Source organism: Camelus bactrianus, chromosome 3 (genome assembly GCF_048773025.1).
Source record: "Camelus bactrianus isolate YW-2024 breed Bactrian camel chromosome 3, ASM4877302v1, whole genome shotgun sequence".
Lineage (NCBI taxonomy): Eukaryota > Metazoa > Chordata > Mammalia > Artiodactyla > Camelidae > Camelus > Camelus bactrianus.
The window spans coordinates 94,201,118-94,224,154 of NC_133541.1; the positions used below are offsets into that span (position 1 = coordinate 94,201,118).

Genomic DNA, 23,037 nt, shown 5'->3' on the forward strand with positions numbered 1-23,037 from the left:
CAGGTATTTGGGGTCTTGCAGTCACACCTTGGGGACAGGCACTATATATTTCTTCCTTGAATCTCTGAAGCCTCTCTGTTCTATGATCTCTATTATTCTGGAGAGAAACCAAGGCAGCTAGTGACTTTCTTGAAGAGAACTACTTTGCCTCTGTGCCATTCTGAGAGCAAATAGAAGCATATGGCCCTATGAATGACTTCTCACTTGTACCCCAAAGTAAGGAAGCAGCATGGCAAAGGCCACGGGGGGCTGGTGTGGCGGTCAGGTGAGTTGCCTCTTGAATTGTAGGAGTGGCTCATGAGCAGGAGGCCCAAGGCATAGGAAGGGAGCAGGAAGGGCAGAGAACAGAGTGGGAGTGGATGGAGGTGTAGCTCAGACCCTCTAACGGACGAGGCTTGGCTGAGATGTCATGGTCTGTATTCCTGTCTGATAGTTTCTGATAATAGCTGACTTCCCTGACAGTTGTGAATTCTCTCTAGTCTTGATCACCTAACTCCAAAGGGCTGTGAGCTAGGGTTTGGGGGTGTGATTCTGGGCAGCAAGGAGCTGAGTCCCAATGGGTTCTGACTGCACTTGGAGTGGTATCCAGGGTCCTGGGTAGGGGAGGATGGCAAAGGACTTTGTCAGTATCATTGTCATCCTATGTCACCTGTCTGGCCTGGCACAGGGGCCACATTCCGGGGGTGCTGGGTGCAGGGAGACAGATGTGAGGTATATTGGTGGATGCATAGGAGGGAGTTGGAGCAGTGTGAATGCTCAAAGAGGCTGGCTTCTGAAGAGGAGGATAGGGGAGTGAGTTGTGGGATTTGGTAATGAAGATGGTATGGCATCCATGGCATATGAATGAAACACATTGTGAAAAATGAATCAATTACTTTTTAAGCCCCTCGTAGAAAAATATATCCAGCATTAATCTGTTTCATATCTCAGTTCTGAAATCTCCTTTAGTTCACAGGTTATTGGTCAACAGAAAAGAAGTGGCTCACGAAGCCAACTCCAGGCTGCTTCCCTCCATGAAGACTCAGCAGTTACAATTCCCCAGGGTAGCAGGTGGTTCTTGGCTTTATTTGGGCTTGAGAGCTGTCCTGGGTGCCTACCTGGAGCTGGGAGGAGGGGAGATGGCCGGGATGGAGTGGGAATTACAGGGACTGAGCTCCTGTCTCCAGTGATGTGAGCTCTAGGTCAAAGGACCGGAAGCTTGGTATTAGCGTGGGCCCAGCTAAGACTTTACAGGGCTCTTCTGGCTACTTCTGGGGGCTGAGAGAAAGCAATGGGACCCCCAAATGCCTTGGAGACTCAAGAAAGGAGCCTGCGCCAGCCCCAGGCAGGGCTTGCTGGGTCACGGTTGTTGGGGCTGGGATGACAGCATTTGGCTCATTGTGTGTGGTCTACAACCCAGCCTTCTCGTGTAGAAAGTTCATGCAGTTGTCTAGAAGCAGACCAATCCCTCTTCATACCATCAATCTGTGGGTGTCTGGGCGGGCTTTTGGACCCAGCACCTCTATGCAGGCAGAGTCCTGCTCACTTGGGCAGAACAATGAAGGCCTCCTTTTAAAATCCTTAATGTCATAGGTGTAGATTACTTGTGTGTTTAAGTTAAAAAAAATACCTATGTTGAATTTTTTGAAACTAATTTTATTTGAAAATTCAGAAATTTTGGAGTAGTTCATTATGTGAGTGGCTTTTTGGGTTATTCTTTTGGTAAAGGGAACATTTCTTTAATGTGAAATAATAGTAGTTGGTTGGTCACTTGTGTTCATCAGAAGGATCACTGGCTGGGTTTGCTTCAAGGCCCAGCTATCATGATGACTTTGCGCACCAGGGGCTTTCAAACTGTGTTCCATGAGCCTCTTCTGGGGCTGACGTGTGGGAGGAAGGGGCAGGCAGCGTGCTGGCCAGCCAGTCTCCTGCCTCCCACCCAAGCAGTTTTGTTGGTTACACTGCTGGAAAAACATTTACCTTCCTACCTTTGTGGATTTGCAAATTTCAGTTTTCAGGCCTGTGATTCCCTGGTCCTATTTAGTTGTGTCTGAGATGCTGGCAGCAAGACCTCAAGGGTCCGTCTCCAGCTTCATAACTGCACAGAGAAAACAGCGAGGGGCAGATACACTATCCAGACACACTCAGAAGTGGAAGGAGTAGTGGAAAAGGAGCCAGGTGCTGCTGAAGTCACTCCCAGTTTAAATGGCCAGTGGGGGCTGGGCTGGTCTTGTACTCAGGAATCCTGCAACCCAGGGGGCCGATATTCTGGCCCGGCAGCTGGTGGGCTCTTCCTCTGCTAGGCTCAGAGACTTTGATTTTCTTCCAGGGGCTGCCACGATCTAGAAGATTGTTTCAAATGGAGAAGCTTGTGAAACTTGGAGAGTTTCAGTGATAGCAGTAGGAGTTTGGAAGTAATGTGTCAAGAGACTGAGGCAAGAATGGGGAAAAGAAAAAAGGTAAGATTGTTTTCCACCTATCTCAGTCATTGTGAAACTAAATATGCTTTTGAGGTCAGTTTCCTCAACTTGTATTTACATGTTTTACCTTAAAAAACCTAAAATATGAATATACACATCTAGGCACACTCTCGGGAGTTGTAGGGGACAAGAGTTTGGTGGACCAAGATACATGAGACACACCAGAGGACTGGCTGATCTCAGGAAATCTGTTGGGGGCGGGGGCAGGAGGGGGGTTGGGTAGTTAGGTGGGAGTGAGGAGCAGTTATGTGTATTTCCAGTGAGACGGTCTCTGGTCTTCCTCTCCCTGAGAGGGGCCATTCCTCAGCCGCACAGGAACATTTGGCCATGTTGGCAAATGAAGGCAACTAAACTTGCTACCATGTCTGTGATGGGACCACTTCTCCCACTCCTGGCAGCGTGAACAATGATTATACAAGTCGGAAAGCATGTAAGCGTGCTTTGGCCACTGCTGTGCCTGAGAAGAAATGGGATGTTTGGAGAGCCCAAGAGAGCCTCTCCTTGCTGAGATTCTCCAACACAGGCTGTCTTCACAGGGTTGTTAAATTGTACTTCTTGGATGCCCAATGGGGAGTCCGCCACAGCCTGAGACATTTGGGAATAATGCACCCGTGCCAGCCCGCATCCTTCTGATTCTGACTTCTGGAGTGTGTGTTACTGGGGAGAGAGGGGCCCAGATGTGCTTTCTGTGCCATGATGATGCAGGGCCACAGGACAGGCGAAAAGGAAACTGGGTTTTAAAACAGATATACCCTAAGGAACCTGCCTGGACCCCACTTGTATCCTTGGGATTTCTGCATTGAGCCTGGAGGGCACTGTTCTGCAGGCCACCCACACCCTGCCAGGCAAGCTGGTCTGTCCTGAATCTGGCTTCCTGGGCCTGGCTAATAAATGTCCCCCTTCAGTGGTAAAAGCAGGCACATGGGGTTGGTCTTGGTCTCATGCGGACCCAACCCAGAACGGAGTCTTTACCAGTGTTGTGGCCTGATCTGCACTTGGGGGTGTCCGGGTGCAGAGGACCTCCATCTTTTGATGACCATCAATCTTCTTTCTGGCTGTGCGGTGGTGACACAGAGACGTGACCTAAGGCAGGGAAGAATACAGCTGGACCTCGGAGAGCGTCTTTCTGCTTATTAGCATTGGAGACTATAAAAAATTATTTTTTAATCAAAATTTCCAAAATAAAGTGAGTGATTTCCCCATTCCCCAAGATGCAGTAAGTCTTGTTGGTGCTCCCTCAGGCTCACAACAAGTCAGATGGAAAGAAAAGCGAGAAGCAGCTGCAAAGGAGAAAATGAGGTCCAGGGAGAGGGCGGCTGTGGCCCTCAGGCCAGGAGGGAAAGCCCTGCTCCTGGGGGGAGCCTGTGACTGCAGGCCCAGTTTCAGGCCCCTCCATCAGGGTAAAGTCTGGCAGGACCCGGCGGGAAAGGAGAATGACTATGCGAAGGCAACCGAGAGAAGCGTCAGCCTAGGAAGCAGGAGCTCCTTCCTGGTTCCCCAGCGGCCCAGGTAACGTGGTGCGTGGCTGGGCGCAGAAATGATTCCTTTACACGGTGGCATGTTCTCATCGTAGCTCAAGGCAGAAATCATACTTCTTAATGAAAAACCCCGATTTTGTTAGCAGCGCGTACCTTATACTAGCAAACTTGCAGGGAGACCAGTGTTGAACCACAAAGCGAAGACAGGTTTTTGCTATTGTCTGTGAAAATGTACAGGGCGCCTGCTCGGGGCTCGGTGTCAGGACGGGGAGGTGCTCTGTGGCTGCTTCATACCTCGCCCACCCACACCACGGTGGTCCCCCCCTTCACGCCTGCCACCTCACACCGCAGTGCGTTTTGTCTCCCACTGATGAGAAATAGCGACTCCCGGGCTGGTGTGAGGAGGTACTGACCAAACAGCCCGCTGTCCCTCACGATCCTGCGGGGCCCTGCCCAGGGCTGGGCGGGCCCCACAGGTGGCTCCTTCAGGCCCTTCAGCACGCCCGTCTTCCCCGTGGACAGCTCCAGGAACAGCAGGTCCGGCTGGCTCTCCAGCGTGGCGTACACATAGTACTGGTTGCCCTGGGTGAAGGAGCCCTGGAACGCCACGTCGGAGACGCCCTGGCTTACTTTCAGGTCATAGAGGGTCTGGATCTCCCCCCGCAGCGTGATCTCCTGCACGTGCAGCTGGGGGCTGGTGGCAGCAGCGCTGACGACGAAGCGCCCATCGGGGGACGTGTGTGGGGTGCCTGTCACGTTGCCGTTGGGGCCAACCACGGCGTCCGTGACGCTGTCGATCAGCAGCTGCGGGGCTGCCGTAGAGGAGCTGTCCTGTCGGCACTGGATGAAGAAGTAGCCGCCCAGGTGGGTGTGGGCCATGGCCTGCGGCACGCAGCCGTGCCTGTGCAGCCCGATGGTCTTGAGGAGCATCAGTGTCTCCAGGTCGACTTTGTGGATGGCAGGGTCAGTCTTGTTGAAGATGAAGCCGAACCTGGGAGGGGATGCAAACTGAGGTCAGAGGTCGGGAGGCCTTTTTGGGTAGGGGATCTGTCATTTGTCTTAAATGACTGCTCCCTTTATCATAATCCTTCAGTGATCCAACAGCCTATTAATCAGATCTACCACTCTGCAGGGGATGGTCTCATAAGCGATTCATCTATGATCTCAAACCAGGTGCAGGTGAGTTACATATTCCTGGACAGATGCTCTTGTAACATGCACACATCTTCAGAAATGGTAAAGGAGGAGGGCAAAACTGCCTGCAGCGGCTTCTCCCTCTGGCGTGCCTTTGCTTTGGTTTTCCTGATGCCCTGTGCCAGCTGGAAAGTGGTGGGCCTGTGGCTGGAGGCAAAGGACCAGAGCTGCCTTCCCTGACTCTGTCTGCGAGGAGGACAGGACAGGTGAGCCTATATCCGAGCTGTTTTCTGGACTAACTGGTGAGTCAGAATCTGGGGATGCAGATGCAGTGGAACAAGGACAGATGTCCTAACGGTGCTCTCTTGCTCTGGGAGAGGAACGTTAGGGCAGCCTCTTCCCTGGGCTGGGGATGAGGGGCACGTGGCTTGGCTCCCAGAGCCTCTGCAAATCTGAAGAGGGTCGTTCCTTCCAAGGGCTGTTGTTAGGATTCAATCTAAGAGGGAGCTTTAGTGGAAGAGCCCAGTGGGTGGTAGCTGCTCACACCTGGACTTTGTGAAATTCCTCTTTGGGGGTTGGTTGTGAGCTGCAGAAGGGCCTGACTCCGGGCAGGACTTCCCTCTAATTGTAAGAGGCTCTGCCTACATCCCTTGCTCACAGAGACCGCTGGGTGATATGTTCACCTGCAGGAGTAGAGAAGAATCTCCTCCACCGTTTTCTCTTGAATAACTAACTGCACCTCAGAGTGAGGAAAATGCCCACTTTACAGCATCTTTAAAATATCTTTAAAGAGCCAGAGCATGGAAAGAGCACACTATAAGGAACCGTAATGTCAAAGCCACGTGCAGGCTCTGTAGAGCTGGGTTTGCACTACTTCTAGCTGAATCCAGCTGCTTTGAGGCTTGATGACTTTATAGATGGGCCCGCTCAGTCTTCTGGCAGTGGTGCCTTTACAGAAAGTGTCAGGAGTTCTCTGAAGTGAAGAGGGGAGGGGAGAGGCCAGGCTGGGACAAGGCTTGCAGTTAAGGCCACAGCTGTCATTATTAAGCTGTTCTTCTGGATGGTAGCCAAGCAGGCACCCAGGAAGCCTCATTTCCCTGTGGGCCCCCTGTGTTGCCACTCTGGGGACTCCTAGAGGAACCACAGGTTGTGCTTAGCAGAGAATAAGGCAGAATGGGGCACTGAAAGGAGAGCTGACTTTGCATTTAGTCTGACTCTGCCAGTTTCTGGCTGTGTGACTTTGGCCAGTGTCAACTTCTGTGAGCTTCAGTTTCCTCATCTATAAAACAGGTTTGAGACCACCTCTGCTAGTTTTTTACATCAGGCAAGGAGAGGGAACTCAGCTAACCACAGCTGTTTCCTTCTTTCCTCTACTGTCTTCACCCAAGGATGAGACTTCCTGACCTCACTGGGCCCCTGAGGGCATTAGGAGCTGGGTACCTTCCTTAAATTTAACAGTTAAGGACTAGGGATGGATCGATTTCTCTGTCCCTTTCTGATGGGGTCCAAAGGCAGTCCAGAAGGAGTGAGGGAGACACTGAAAAGGAGCAGGGCCCTCCTGGGTGAAGCTCCCCCATGCAGGGCTGAGCCGGGGCAAGGAGCAGCTTAGGTCATTGCAGGGCAGTCTTACCTGATGTGGTTGATGATGAGATTTGTTGGGGGAATGAAGAAGTCATCCACTCCTGCAAAGGGTGTGCGGATGAGGTGCTGGCCCTGGCTGGTGCTGGCTTCCGTGATCACCTACCACATAGAAGGGAAGTCCTTGTGAGAGCCCATGCAAGCAGGGGGTTGCAAACCTGTAGACATCTGTCCACGCTGGTGGAGACCCCGGCAGACAGGCTGCTTGTGAGAGAGATGCTGGGCAGGCCAGTCTCAGGGAAGGGGTGAGGGCAGCAGAGCGGGAGCTGCTTGGGAATGTCGTAGGCAGGGGCCCATCCTTCCTGGGAGAGGAAGGTTGGGGCAGGGGTCATAACCTGCACTGTTCCCTCCTGCTCTGCCAGGCCTGCCTCTGACTGCACATTGTCAGCTGCCGTGATGTGACAGCAGTGAAGACTTGCAGGGACCATGTCAGGGCTTCTGAAGATCCCCAGAATGGAAACATGTCTGCTCAGAGACAAGTTCCCCTACAACAGGTAATCCCATCTTCTCAACACCTAGACCACCCTGGGAAGAGAGAGAGCGAGCTTTGAAATAACGAGAATGTTAGATGGTGGAATTGTGTACTGGTTCTGTATTTCTCCTGATGCCTGGTGCCGGGCTGTTGAGCGTCTCTGTCATACCCTGCTCGCAGAGGCATCTCTGACAACTGACTCCATCGTTTATTAGAGAAGGCAGCATCCTTTCAGAGATGCCAGACATTTAGATGCCTGTGATTAGAATGCTGGGGAGGGTTCCAGTTTCACAAAGGGGACTTGCTGTGAGAAGTGAAGAATTAGGTCCTGTGTTTTGTACAAATTTGTGGTGACAGAGCATGGCTGCCTCTATTCTCCTGGAGGTAACACTTTTTCTCCCCTATGATCTTGGCAGGAGGCAACTTGAGCCATTCTTTGGTGTGTGTCCCTGCTGTGTCTGTATTAGGAAAGGGGCCACTGGCAGCCCAGAACTGAGCCAAGTGATGTCTGGGGTAAGACAGGATGATAGCATGGTTTGGAGGTCCTGCCAGAAAGCCCCCTGTAGTCAGGCTGGGCTTCCGGCCATCAGCAGTGAGGCTTTGGGCACGGGCAGGCCAGAGACACCTCTTGCCTTCTGCATGTGCTCATGAGCCTCCAAGCTCAGGTGCTCACCCAGAAAGGTGGCAGACCTGCAGCCAGATAAGGGGCTTGGCCAGCTTGTGGGCAATGTTGGCTGGAGCACCCCAAGGGCAGGCCCAGACCCTCTGAGCAGGACAGGAGGCAGACACTAGACCCAGACCAGGGAGGTGAGATGCTTTTCCTGATCTTCATTTTGTGGCCGTGTATACAGAAGGAAGGATCCAGATTTTTGCAGCCTGAGGCTAAGGACATTGTCTGGTGGGTCTTTGTGACTCTCATGGCTTAGAGCTTTGGATGCTTTTTACCTTTTAAGGGTGGGACTGCCTTCTGGCTCTTATTCCAACCTCAAACCTGCCCTAGGAAGCAGGCCGGGTGCTGTCTGTCTTGTCATAAAAGTTTTTCGGATCATGCGTCCCTCAGGGGGTCAGCAGGCAGAATGCCGGAGTAGAATGATGAGGGCTGTGATATTCAGTCTTGGGGCAGCTCTACAGTTAGGTTATTTTCCTGTGATTAAAAAATAAACAGCCAAATGACACCTCCACGGCAGGTCCGTGGCACAAAACTCAGAAGTGGGCATTGAGAACATATCAGTATCAGGAAACTGGATCTTAGAGAGTCTGGGCGAAAATGCCAGAGAATTCCAAGAAGCCATGCAATGATTGCTTGGTATCAGGCCTGTCATTTTAGCTTATAACAGAGATGGAAAATTACAGGCTGTCAGCGGTCAGTGTCATTCATGCTTCACCACTCTGACACCCTATATTCAGAGGTTACTTCATCAAAACCCAGTAGTCATGGGCCATTGAACTGATGTGGGCTCATCAGCCTTGCTTCTCCAGTGGGTCACGAGTTCCTTCTTGGCCTGTGTCCTAGCACATGGCTGGGCACGTTTGTATGCAAGAGATCATTGTTGAGCCTCTCAAAGTTGCTGGCTCTTTGGTTGGTTCAGGAGGTGCACATGGGTGGCTGGATAGCAGGAGATTTTATTGGGTTAGGTGGTAATCAGCATGAGGTAAGGAAGTCTGAGCGTCAGCTTCAGGGGGATGGACGAAGACAGCTGAGAGGTGACAGCTGCGGAAGGGCAGGGCACAAAGTACCAAGTGGGACAGGCTGAGAGGCAGCTAAAAGCTGGGCCTGGGAGTGAGGTGGCATGAGTGTGATGGGCAGGATTCAAGAAGATGCCAAAGGTTCGAACACTGGCTCCTGGGGTAGGGCCTTGGTGGAATGAGCCTCATTTATAGGCCTGCTTTCATTGTAGTCAGAGCAAAGTTTGTTTAACCAGTTCTTTAGTGTTGGATATTTAGAAACAGTAGGATATTATTTTGAATGTTTTGTAAATATGAACAATTCAGTAACACATTGTTGGAGCTAAATCTTTGTCTCCATCCCTGATCACAGCTTGTGATGTCAGGTTGCTGGACTGGAGGTAGTGTTTTGAGGCTTCTGGTTCACATTTCCAAATGGCTTACCACAAAGTTGTGCCTGCTGACAATCCTCGGAGCAGCTTTTGCAAGCAGTGGTTTCCTGAACCCTACCTAGCCTACAGAGATGAAGGTAGGTTTATTCAGTCAATTTCATTTTCTTGTCATAGTCATTTTCTTAGACTTTCCAATTACGGTGATGGTGAGCCGCATGGTCTAATTCCTGTTATTAATTAAAATGCTTTTACTGTTTTGTCGTTTAGGTAAAATTTGATCTAGGTTTCCAGGAAACAGTCTTCATTATGTTTATGAATTTCCTTTTATTCCTATTTTTAGGTTTGTTTTATTAAGAATGCCTGCTGCATTTAGTTAAATGCCTTTCTAGCATTTATTGAAAATATTATAGTTTTCTTCTGTTTTAATTTGCTTGTGTTATAAAAAATGTTGACTGATTTCCTGAGAGGGAACCATCACTGCCTCCCAGGAATTTTTTCCTTGCTTGAGCATTTAGATGCACTGTTGGACTCTATTTTTAATACTAAGGAGCTGCACATTTTCCCCGCTCTGGTCTGGGATAGTTCAAATCATACTGAAATTATATTTTGATTGTTTGATAAAACTCAGCTGTACATTTTTCTGTGGTAGAGCTTATCTTTAAAAAACCTCTTCTCAGGTAATTGTTCTCTTTCAAGTTTTCCTTTTCTTAGGTCAGTTTATTTTTTTCTGCACTTTTCAAGCAATTGTCCATTTCTTTACCAGGTTTCCAAAGGGTTTACTAGTTATTGTTTGTTCTTTGTTTTGTTTCTACTAATTTCAGTCTTCTAAATAATTCCTTCCTGCCAGTTACTTTGTTCTTTTTCTAATTTATTAATACACATACTTCCTCTGCAGGTTGTTTTTTTTTTTTATTGAGTTATAGTCATTTTACAATGTTGTGTCAAATCCCAGCGTAGAGCACAATTTTCCGGTTATACATGAACATACATAAATTCATTGTCACATTTTTTTTTTTTTTTTTGCTGTGAGCTACCACAGATCTTGTATATATTTCCCTGTGCTATACAGTATAATCTTGTTTATCTATTCTACATATGCCTGTCAGTATCTACAAATTTTGAACTCCCAGTCTGTCCCTTCCCAATCCTCTCCCCCTTGGCAACCACAAATTTGTATTCTATGTCCATGAGTCTCTTTCTTTTTTGTATTTATGTTGTTCTTTTTTTTTTTTTAGAGTCCACATATGAGCGATCTCATATGGTAATATTCTTTCTCTTTCTGGCTTATTTCACTTGGATGTCCCTGGAGAATGTCATTCTATGTTGCTGCAAATGGCATTATGTTGTCATTTTTTTATGGCTGAATAGTATTCCATTATTCCATTGTATAAATATACCACATCATCTTTATCCAGTCATCTGTTGATGGACATTTAGGCTGTTTCCGTGTCATGGCTATTGTAAATAGTGCTGCTATGAACATTGAGGTGCAGGTGTCTTTTTGAAGTAGGGTTCCTTCTGGATATATGCCCAGGAGCGGGATTCTTGGGTCATATGGTAAGTCTATTCCTAGTCTTTTGAGGAATTTCCATACTGTTTTCCATAGTGGCTGCACCAAACTGCATTCCCCCCCAGCAGGCTTTTAAGACACAAGTATTCCTTGTGCACAGCGTTCTCTGTGTCCACAGGTTTTGCTGAGAGGAGTCTCGTATTCGTTGCTTTTGAGACAGTTTGTAATTTCCCTTTTAATTTCCTCTTTGATCAGCAACTATCTAGGAGTGTTTCCTTATTAGGCCACATTTTAATTATTTTAATTATCAGATAATGTAGCCTATCACATCAACTGTTACAAAATTTGTTAAAATTTTCTTTGTAATTACTGATACATGAACCTGTGGAAAAATTTTTTTGGCAGAGGAAAGGGTTCCTGTATATTAAACCAGGTTCCTTACTCATATTAATTTTCCCATGCCATTATTTTGTCTTTTCGGTATGTACAACTTAGGTGCAGTTTAAATCAAGTTCTCCTTGTATTTTTAATCACTGTTGTTTTATATATTTAGTTATGTTGTTTGCTATGTCTTGGCTGTTCATCTTCACATAGTATCTCTCCTTAGGCTGTTTAGTGCATTTAACCTTACATTTCACCTTGTCTGATATTAATATTACACTCATGCATATCTTTTTTGTTCCCCTATCATCACTATTCCCACTCCTTTCAGTTCAGCTTTTTATTCTCCCTTTGTTTCATGTGTTTCTTGTAAACAGGTAATAGCTAGTTTTCTTTCCCTCCCTCCCTTCCAAAGCCAATGTGATCTCTGCTTTTAACAGGAGAAATCAGTTTGTCACATTGGGAATAAGTAGATATTTAACTTTCTCAACTATTAATTTCATACAGTATTCTCTATAGCATCTCTTACCCCCATAAGATGACATTTTTGAGTGTTTTCACTACTCTTTCCTCCACTCCCTACTCTTACTGAAATAATTTATCACTTTTAGTTATAGGCTGGTATCAGACTTTCAGTGCATCTCTTCTAATTCAAATGTCTTTATTTAGCACTTACACACTTCCAGATAGTCTCTCCTCATCGATCATATTTTAATTTTGGACCTTCCTCTCTGGGTTTATTACTTAGGGCTGTCTCCTCTTAGTGTTATCTGGTTCATCTGATGTTTTTCTGGTATCTTCCATGATACACTCTCTGAATTCTTGCACATCCTCAGGCCTTTCTTCTGTCCTGAAAGGTAAATGATACCTTGGCGATCAGCCCTTTTATCTTAGTAACATGGATATGTGATCCTGTGGTCTCGGAGCTGCTGTTGCAGGTGGGAAGTCCAATGCCAACCTGGCGGTTCTTTCTTTTACAGGTAATTTGTTCTTTCTGCCTTGAAATTTCTAGTATTTTCACACCTATTCCTGGAAAGAGCATAAACGTGGTGGTGTTCCTCATCGTTTTAGCTGGGAGCTTGTAGATCCCTTTCAATCTATGTGATAAATTTTTTCAACTTGGAAGTTTTATTCCCAATTTATTTAATGTTTGACTCCATTCCAGCTGTTACCATTTCTCTTTCTAAATTTCTTTGGACTTTGAAACTCCTTTGAGACTTCACATCTCAGTCTTTTCATATATATTTGTTTTGTGACTTGAGAGATTTTCTTGCTCTGTATCTTTCAGGCTACTATTTTGAGTCTCAGTAGGAACCATGTCTTTTCAACTCATCTGCTGCAGTCTTAAATTAGGAAATCATTTTTGTTAATTTTTAGTTCTGGAAAACATTTTTTAGTAGTCCCTCCCCTTGAATTTTCTTACATGCTTTCTTAGAGTTACCAGACTAAATTCCAGGCTTATATTCTGTTCTGAGAGACCTTTATTCTGGCTCCTGGGTCCTCTCAGTGAGTTGCTTTTAGCTGTCATCAGCTCACTGGGGCCCAGGACAGGTTGATGGTGTCCATAGAGCAGCAACAGTCTCAGTTTACAGGCGGTGAAGAAGTGTCCTTCCCCTGGCCCAGCACAGGTAGGCAAGGCAGATGGCCAGTCCCTGGGAGGAAGCTTCTGGGGACTGTGTGTCCCTGGCCTCTTACCAGTCTTGGGAACAGGGTGAACTTGGCTCCATTTACAGCCCTTCTCATCTGAGGTTCTGGGAGAGAATAAAAGCCTACGATCTCGAGGTATCCATCATATGCAATGAATTAACACCTCTCCTGTGCCTCTAGATTAGTTCTATGCACCATCTTTGGGAGAGTTAAGGAAACAAGCATTCAAAGCACTTTTTGTAGGGCTTCCTCATCTTATGTACCCCTGATGAGAAAGGCTGAGCCAGGCACACTCAATGCCGGGTTGGTGTTGACCTTCCCCGACTGGTAGAGGAGGGAATCCCCGAGGCCTCCTGGGCCCAAGCTCTTCCCAGGAGGCAGCACAGTGCAGTGGCTGAATGTATGCTGAGGGTTGGACCAGGGCCAGTTATTAACCTTCCCTGTACCTGAGCATACCGGGAGCTCTCAGAAACGTGTGAACATACCGTCTGCTTCCTCCTTCCTTACTAGCCAGCGCTTGCTGTGACACTGTCCCGCAGGCCACACGGCCCAAGGTGAGGAAAGCCCTGGCTCCTTTCTCACTGCTTGGAGTCCAGAGGCTCATTCCTGCTTGGCCCTAGGAGCTCCTGGCTCAGGAGAGACAGGTGGTGTAGGTGGGTGGGGGCCAAGAGCCACATTCTGGTTGTCATGACATCAGAATCCTATCCATCATCAGTATTTTTGTCTTGGACAGCAGACCTGGCTGATTAACTGCTCCAAAGGGTATTGTCCTGAGGTGTTTTCTACTATCTCCTCAGCCTCCATGGACATATATTAGATAAATGTGATTAGCCACCTAGGGAAGCAGGAGACATCTGTCAGACAGGGAGAGAGTCCTTTCCTGCAGGTGGCTTCCATGTGCTTAACATACCTGGAGGCTCGGTTGGGACTTGTGCACATCTCCCCAGCTCAGGACCCACACTTGGTCGTGTGACTTGTCGTAGGACAGCTTTGCCGGCAGGGGGTCCACACCTATGGACTTGAAAAAAATAGCAACAAGTTGGTCACTGATGTTGCAGAAGCTGATTCATTTCTGGGCCACTCCTGGGTGAGTGGAAAGCCAGCTTAGCAGCTTTGGCAATGAGCCTGTTTGGGAACCCAGGGCAAACCCCTTGTGGGTTTGTCTTCAGAGGCATAAAGTTGGTTGTCAATAATGTTCTCCCTTTTAAAAACTTCTTGTACATTTTACTTAAAGGGGAACCAGATCATCTTGGCAAAAGCCTCAACACAGAGGCTTTCCATTTTCCACTCAAGAATCAGTTTCAGGACCCTCCCATCACCTCTCCTGGAAGCCTTTGGGGCCTCTTGACCTCTCAGCGTTCCCCAGCTCCTCCCACAGGGCCATCTGACTCTGAGATACCCATTGACACCTGTCTCATAACTTGGCGCAGACGCTGTCTTGTACATCCTTCACCCGGAGCCCCTGGGACTCTGACTGCAGCACAAGGTAGTCTTTTCCTACTGCTGTAACTCACATTCTGCTGTCTCCCGGGGACAGAGCTTCCCCAGTGGCCTGGTCAAATGGAAATGTTTTCTCCTTCTCATAATGTAGTATTATAAGTTCTAAACCTCTGTTTCATGATACACATCCTCTGACTATGACCCCTGCCCTTTCTGGCATTGGCCAGTCTCTTAAGCACTCCCTTTCTTCATCAAGACACTGCCTTCTCTGACACTTTCTCTGTCCCCAAGTTTGGTGACTTCATTCAAATCCCTGCTTTCTCAGTTCCTTCTTGGTTTCAATGATCTTTTCTTCCTCCCCACTGCAGCCACCATAACTTACACTTTGTCAATACAAGTTCTGAAATTTCAGCTTAATCCACCATAGTCTAGCCTGTCTGGGTTGGGGGTGGGGAGCTATCATCTCTGCCCTATTGGTTAAAAATTCTCTAAAGAAATGTCTGTGGAGTCTCTGAATCCACTTTTTCTTCATTGCTTCACTGAACTGTTTTCGAGCTTCATGGCAAATTCACAGATCACTTTGTGATCCTTCTCTACTTGACATTTCAGCAAGATTCCACATGGTTAACTATTCCCTTCTAGAAGTGTTTTCTTCACTCAGCCTCCCACCTCTCTGGCTTCTCTTCCTCATCCTGACATCTAGCTACTTCTAAATGTTGGCTTGTGCCACGTCTTCATCTTTGACCTCCTTCTGTCTACATCCTTTCCCTAGGTGAGCTCATCGAATGTATAGCTATAGTTTCAAATAATCCACTATACTCTGATGACTTTAGAATTCATTCCTCTGTTGATGACCTCAACATACACACAAAAAAGAACTCTTGATTTTGCCCACCTCTGCTGAAATATATTTCTTCTCCAGATCACCACCTTTGAAGTCTCCTTTTACTTTCCTGCTCTACTTAAAACTTCCTGTGCCCTGAAGCCCCAAGCAGATGGTGTATCTGTTTTCCTATGCTTCACATACCCCAGGTCCTTTGTTCCTGCCTCCAGCTACTCCTCCTTGCTCCTATCATCTGCCAGCTTCTCTTCATTTACCAAAGCCTGCAGAGTCTGGCACTGTCTTCGTCTACCCAGAGCTTCTTAGCCCACCAGTACTGATAACCACCTTGACACTGTCACTAATATTTTGTTGTCTCTCTCTCTTAAAAACCTTGATTACACATTCTCCTCCAGCTACCCCATTTGTCTGCCCTCTTCCCAAACTTCCCTTAAGTCTGGAGTTCAGTCATTATCTCTCCTTTCTGCTTGACTTTCTCCAATCATATTTCATATTCTCATTCTGAGCTAGTGTAGAGAAGGAGACTGAAAAGCTAAACGAGAATACATATGTGTAACTGAATCACTTTGATTTACAGTGTTTCAGGTATACAGCAGCTATACTTCAGTAAAAATAAACATTAACAAATTGATAAACATTAATATAATTCTCAAAACCCTGCTCACTGGTCTGACTTTAAATTTGCACACACGATCCTTAAGTGGGCCTTCACTATGACCCCCAAGTCCTACCTCTTTCCTCAGACCTCCAGCCTTAGTGATAATTCTCCTTATTTCACTGAGAAAACAGAGATAACCAGAAGAGAAGGTCATCCACCTACCACCAACTGTATCACATATTTGCACCTGTGCCTGAATACTTTCCATTTCCTTCTGTTATGACAAAAGAATGTGCTTTCTGTCCAAGGCTAGCATTTCCACCTGCATGCCCTGGATTCCACGGACACCTGCCTGCTGCGGTGACGCAGAAGAAAGGGAAGAGTTGTGGGAGTAGTTTTCCCCATTAGCATGCAAATGCTGTAATGTCACCTTCTTTAAAAGTTTTTTGCATTCTCTTCCAGCTAATGCCTCATTTGTCTACTTTTACTCACATTTACAGCAAAACCCTTCAAAATGGCTGGCTGTATTCACCATCTCCGCTCCTTCACTTACGACTCGAACTTGAATCCACTCCTGCAGGCTCACGTTCTGCCATTATCATCCTACCTGTTCCTGCCAAGGGGATCCACGTGGCACCAAATCCAAAGGTTAGTTCTCAATCTTCATAACATACAAATGCCGTCAGCAACATATGATGCCACTGGCCATGAACTCTCCCTTAAAACGCTCTATTTTGGGCTTCTGGAATACCACCCTTTCCTTACTTTCTTTCTACCTTTCCGGCTACTCCTTCCTGGTCCCCTTTGTTGGCTTCCTCTCTCGTCCCTGATCTTTATCAGGAGTACTTCAGGGCTCCAACCTTGACCTCTATGCTATCCTCAGCGATTTTCCCCAGTTCTCTGGGTTTAACACAGTTCATATGGCCACGATACCCAAGCTGATGTCTCCAGCCTAGACCTCTCCTTTGACAACAGACCCTTTTATCCAATTGCTTCCTTGACACCTCTACTTAACTATATTCTAGAGCAGCTTAAACTTAACTGAATTCCTAATTCTCCCCTCTGTTTCATGGCCTGTACCCCCTGCCTTGCTCAAAGTCTCTATTATAGTGTATTAGTTTCATATTGCTCCAGTAACACTGCCACCAACTTGGTGGCTTAAGACAACACAAATTTATTCTCTTATGGTTCTGGAGGCTCGAAGTCCAAAATTAATTTCACCAAGCCAAATCAGTATGTCTGCAAGGTGGTGCTCCCTCTAGGGGTTCTAGGGGAGAATGCATTTCATTGACTTCCAGCCTCTAGAGCTGCACTCCTTGGCTCACAGTCCCTTCCTCCAATCTTGGAAGCCAGCATTGTAACAAACTTACTTTAGTCCTTATATTGCCTCCTTCTCTTGTCGTCACATTTCTTCTTGCCTCCCCCTCTTGAGGATAATTGCGCCTTGCAATTAAAGCTCACCCAGAAAATCCAGGGTTAACTCTTCCATTTCAAAATCCTTAATTTAAATTTAATCACACCTGCAAAGTCCCCTTTGTCATACACGGTGACATCATAGGTTCTTGGGATTAGGATGTGGACATCTTGGGTGGCCATTATTCAACCCAGCAGAAAATCCTTTGGACCTCACATTTAAATGTATCAAGACTGATCACTTTTCACCACCTCCACTGGTGTCATCATCTCTTACCTGGATTATTTTAGTGGCCACATCTCTACACTATCTTCCATTATGCTCTTAACTGAGCAGCAGATTGACTCTCAAAATGTCAGATTATGTCACCCTCTTGATTAAAACACTCATAGTGGCTTGCTATCTCAGTGGACTTCCTTTAACCCTGACTTTGCACATCCCACTCTTCCCTTCATCACTCTACTCCAGCCCCACTGCCCTTCCCTCTGCTGCCAGAGCAGGAATCCCACTTGGCATTCAGATCTCAGATTCTGTTCACCTCTGGAGGGAGGAGCCACGTAACAAAGTCCTGCAGTTCCTCTGTCCTATGTAACCTGTAAATAGCTCTGACTATCTACAGCCCCCTGAACTTCTGATTGAAGTTGTTCGGCTTGCATATTGATGGTTGTTTTCCAAGCACCTAGACAGGTGACATTTGATGAGAAATGCACATGAATCTTCTTCGCCTTCCCCCTAAGTCTGACCACCTCTCCTAGAGCTGGGGAGTACGCAGAAGGCAGAGGGCTGTGTGTGTCAGGCTGTGCCCCAGCACCACAGTCCCGTCCCTCCCTCAGAGAGATGTACCTGGAGGACTTTCTGGGCTTGCACGTCTACCACGAGGACTCTGCTCAGTGCTGGCTGGGCCACGTAGATGTAGCGGTGCCTGACGTTCACGGCTGAAGCCCACTGGCAGGGCTGGGTGGCGCCTCCTTCCCTTTGAGGACAGATTTCTTCCTGTAGAGGAGACAGGCTGCCATGGGTCTTCTTAATCCTGTTCTCCCCACCATTGCTGGGTTCCCTCTCCCCTGATGCTCCCCCTCTCAGGCTCTTTTGCATCCACAGAGCACAGCACACATGCGTTCCTGCATCTCCAGCTTTTCCTTTCCGGTTCTGCTCATCTTTCACTTCCTCCTGCTCCTTCTAAGGCTGTCACTCTCCATCAGCAGCTGCCAGATCCATGTTCTTCCACTCTGGTGTGCTACCTCCTCCCTCTCCTCATCCCCATCCATCATGTAAAACACTTCTGTTAATGGCCAGACTCCTGAAAGACCTACACACTCTGTCTGCTGCCACACGTCCCACATGCTCCTTAATCTTCTGGCTTTAGTCCTCATCACAGAGCTGGCCGTGTTCTCACCAAGTTCCACGTAGACTTCTCAGTTACTAAATTAAACCTCCACCACCATTTAAATGAACCTGAGGCAATCTCTGACACTGTGTTGACTATCCGTCATTCTTTTCCCTCCTTCCTCTCCAGTGGCTGATCCTTCTCTGTCGCTCAATCCTATCCCTTTGCTGATATGTAGAGCTAGAAGGCTCAGGGTTCACTCCTGGATGACTTCTCTCAACTCCACTGCCTTTGTTAATCTTTGTTAATCCAAACCTATGACTTTAAATACAGTCTATGTGCTTACAACTCCCAAATTTATATCTGTAGCTCAGCCAGCCTTCTTCTCTGAATTCCAGACTCACATAGCCCACGACTTAGCTCTACTTGGTTGTTTAATTTACATCTCAAACTTGTAAGTATAAAGTCAACTCTCAATGTTACTTACCATGACTGCTCATTCCATTAAAAAAAAAAAAAAAAAAGGCAGCTCCCTTTTTACTTCCTTAGACCAAAACCTTTGAGGTCATCTTTACTCCACTTTTGCCGTGCACGCCCTCGGCCTTCATCCAATGCATCAAAAGGCCTTCGGCTTTACCTTCAACAATATATTCAGTGTAGAATGTAGTTTGGTACAGCCATTATGGAAAACAGTATGGAGATTCCTCAAAAAAAAACTAAAAATAGACTTACCATATGATCCAGCAATCCCGCTTCTGGGCATATATCCGGAGGGAATTCTAATTCTAAAAGACACCTGCACCCCAACGTTCATAGCAACACTATAGACAACAGCCAAGACATGGAAGCAACCTAAATGTCCATCAACAGATGACTGGATAAAGAAGTTGTGGTGTATTTATACACTAGAGTACTACTTAGCCATAAGAAAGAGTAAAATAACGCCATTTGCAGCAATTTAGGTAAGCCAGAAAGAGAAAGAAAAATACTATATGATAGCACTCATATGCGGAATTTAAAGCAAACAAAAAAAAGGACACTATGACCTTATCTACAAAACAAAAACAGACTCGCAGACATAGTAAACAATCATATGGTTACTGGGGAAAGTGGGTGGGAAGGGATAAATTTGAGAGTTTGAGATTTATAAACGCTAGCCACTATATATAAAAATAGATTTAAAAAGTTTCTTCTGTACAGCACAGGGAACTATGTTCAATATCTTGTAATAACATTTAATGAAAATGTATCTTGTAATAACATTTAATGAAAATGAATCTATGTATGTATATGCATGACTGGGACAGTGTGCTGTACACCAGAAACTGACACATTGTAACTGATGCTACTTCAATTAAAAAAACATATATTCAGAATTGAACACTCTTACCACTTCTACCTCAGGCCACTGGGCTCAAGCCAAATCTGTCCTTTGAGTAATTGCTTGAGCATCCAGACTGTGCTCCTTGATTCCACAGAAACCACAGGGATCACTGTGAAATACAAGTTGGCTCAACTCCCTCCACCCCAGTAACAACCTTTCTCACTGAGAACAAGGTCCAAGTCTTACCTGAAGCCAACAAAGCCACAAGCGCTCTGGCTCCGGGACTCCTCTGACCCATCTCGGGCTTTTCTCTCCCTTTTCCACCCTCCCCGTGCAGGTGGCATGCCACCCTCATGCACCTGTGCATTGGTTGTTCCCCAGATGTCAACCTGGTTTATTTCCTCATGTCCTTCAGGTGTTGACTTAAGTGTCACCTTCTTGAGACACCCTCTCTAGCCTCACCTAGTTCAGTGCTGCCCCCTCCACCCTCACCTTGATGCACTTCTCATCTAGCACTTGACCTTCTGCCTTTGTCTACGTGGGTTTAGCGTTCTTTCTTTCACTAGATTGTAAGCTCCTTGAGAGCAGAAGCTCTTTGTTGGGCTCACTGCTAGATACTTAACACCTAGTAAAGTGCCTGACACAGAATTGGTGCTTAAGATATATTGTTAAGCTCCGTTCATTTCTTGCTTCCTTCCTATCAAGCCTTCCATCCGTCCATCTGCCAACCCATGAACCTACCTATCCATAGACTCAACTTCTTTCTTTCTTTCTTTCTTTCTCTCTTTTTCTTTTTTTCTCTTTCTCTCTCTCTTTCTTTTTTGTCTCTCTCTCTCTCTCTTCCTTCCTTTCCTTTTCTTTTTCTTTCCTTTCTCTCTCTCTCTCCCTTCCTCCCTCTGTTTCTTTCTCCCTTCCTCCCTCCCCATCCACCAACCCATCTATCTACCTACCTTTTTACCTAACTATTGATTGGTCCAGTCACACACCCTGTGATAAATTGATCTAACAATCCAACTCCCTATCCACCCACCAATTTTCCTGCCTTCCTCCCTTCCTCTCTCCTTCCTGATCAATTGATCTACCTACCTACGTATATACCTATAATCTATCTAACTTATATCCTATCTATCCACCCAGCCACCCACTTTTTGATCCATCTATCTGGGAACGTATCTCCCTATCCATCCTTCCTTTCTCTCGTTCCTTTCCAATCTAGCTAGCTAGCTAGCTAGCTACCAGGCTATCTCCCTCCCTCTCTGTCTTTTTACCTACCTATCCATTCATCCAGGCACACTCTTTGGATCCATACCTCTAGAAACCTACCTCACTCTTCCTTCCTTCCTTCAATCTATCAGCCTACCTATTATTAGCCTACCTATCCACCCACCCACCCATTATTCTGTTTTTTTACCTACCTATCAGTTCATCCAGGGACACACCTTTTGATACATCGATCTAGGAACCTACTACCCTATCCACCCACACAGCCACCTTTCCTTCCTTCCTTCCTCCCTCCCTCTCTTCCATCTACCTCTTGCTTTCCCCCTATGTATCTATCTTTTAGCCTGCCTGCGCACCACGCACCCTCCTATTTATCTATCTCTTTACATACCTATCCGTTCGTCCAGGCACATGCACTTTGGATCCATACATATGGAAATCTACCTCACTATACTCATTCCTTCCTTCCTATCTACCTACTTACTTATCACCCACCCTCCTATTCTTTTTTTTAACCTGCCTTTCTTTCTGTCGCCTATTTATCACTCGCTTTCCCCTTCTGTCTCTCTCTGTGTATCTGTCTTTTATCCTGGCTGCGCAGCCACACATACTGCTATTTGTCTATCTCTTTACCTACCTATCCATTCGTCCAGGCACACGCACTTTGGATCCATCTTTCTTCCTATCTATGTATCAGCCTACCTATCCACCCACCCTCCTATTACTCTGTTTCTTTACCTACCTATCAGTTCATCCAGGAACACACCTTTTTATTTATCCATTTAGGAATCTACTACCCTATCCAGCCACCCAGCCACCCACCTTTCTTTCTCCCTCTGTCTCTGTCTCTATGTATCTATCTTTTAGCCTGCCTGCGCAGGCATGCATCCTCCTATTTGTTTCTTTACCTACCTATCCATTTGTCCAGGCACACACGCTTTAGATCCATACATCTAGAAACTTACCTCCCCACACTTCTATCTTTTTGTTTCTTTATGTACCTATCAATTCGTCCAGCCACACGCCTTTGGGTTCATCTATCTATGAACCTAAATCCCTATCCACCCGCCTTCTTTTCTTTCTCTCCCTCCCTCCCTCCCCATCCATCCACCCAGGAAGGAAAAAAACAACGTATTTCTTGATCTTACCTTTACGTCTTAAGTCTTTACTCCATTTGAGTTTATTTTTGTATATGGTATTAGAGAATCTTCTAGCAGTAGCTGTCCAGTTTTTTTCACACCGTTATTGAAGAAAGTGTCTTTTCTTCATTTTATATACTTGCAACCATTGTTTATGTTAACCATAAGTGAATGGGTTTATTTCTGGACTTTCTATCCTATTCCATTTATCTACATAAATGCCTCCACCATACTGTTTTGATTACTGTATCTTGTAGTATAAAGTACTTAAATGTAAGACCAGATATTATGAAAGTCCTAGAGGAAAACAAAGGCAGAACACTCTTGGACATAAATCGCACCAATATATTTCTTGAACCAGCTCATGGAGTAATGGAAATAAAAGCTAAAATAAACCAACGAGATGTCATTAAACGCTTTTGCACAGCTAACGATACCATCACTAAAAGAAAAAGAGAACCTACAGAATGGGAGAAGATATTTGCAAGTGATGTGACCAACAAGGGACTAATTTCCAAAATATCCTAACACCTTATACACCTTAATATCAGAAAAACAAGCAGCCCATTAAAAAATGTGCAGAAGACCTAAACAAACATCTCTCCAGAGGAGACATCCAGATGTCCAACAAGCACATGTAAAGATGCTCAACATCAGTAATTGTCAGAAAACTGCAGATCAAAACTACAGTGAAGTATCACCTCACACCAGCCAAAATGGCCATCAGTGAAAAGTCCACAAACAATAGATGCTGTAGAGGGTGTTGAGAATAGGGAACCCTCCTACACTGTTGGTGGGAGTAGTTTGGTGCAGCCACTATGGAGGACAGTATGGAGGCTCCTAAAAAAAACTGAGAATAGACTTACCATGTGATCCAGCACTCCTGGGGATATATCCAGAGAAAAATAAAATTCAAAAAGACACATGCCCTACAGTGTTCATAGCAGCACTATTTAC

At 46.2% G+C, this 23,037-nt stretch overlaps 1 protein-coding gene across 6 annotated transcripts in view; it reads right to left on the reverse strand.

Annotated features, from left to right (window-relative positions):
• Positions 1 to 3,603: 3,603 nt before the first annotated feature.
• FSTL4 (follistatin like 4) overlaps positions 3,604 to 23,037 on the reverse strand; it is a 467,332-nt gene continuing 447,898 nt past the window's right edge. For all 6 annotated transcript variants that reach the window (XM_074360665.1, XM_074360663.1, XM_074360667.1 and 3 more), the window contains 4 exons: positions 17,913 to 18,062; positions 13,687 to 13,794; positions 6,702 to 6,811; positions 3,604 to 4,928 (listed from right to left, as the gene is read on the reverse strand). In XM_074360665.1, coding sequence (XP_074216766.1) covers positions 4,226 to 4,928; positions 6,702 to 6,811; positions 13,687 to 13,794; positions 17,913 to 18,062 — 1,071 coding nt within the window. In that variant the 3' untranslated portion in view covers positions 3,604 to 4,225. The remainder of the gene's footprint in view (positions 4,929 to 6,701; positions 6,812 to 13,686; positions 13,795 to 17,912; positions 18,063 to 23,037) is intronic.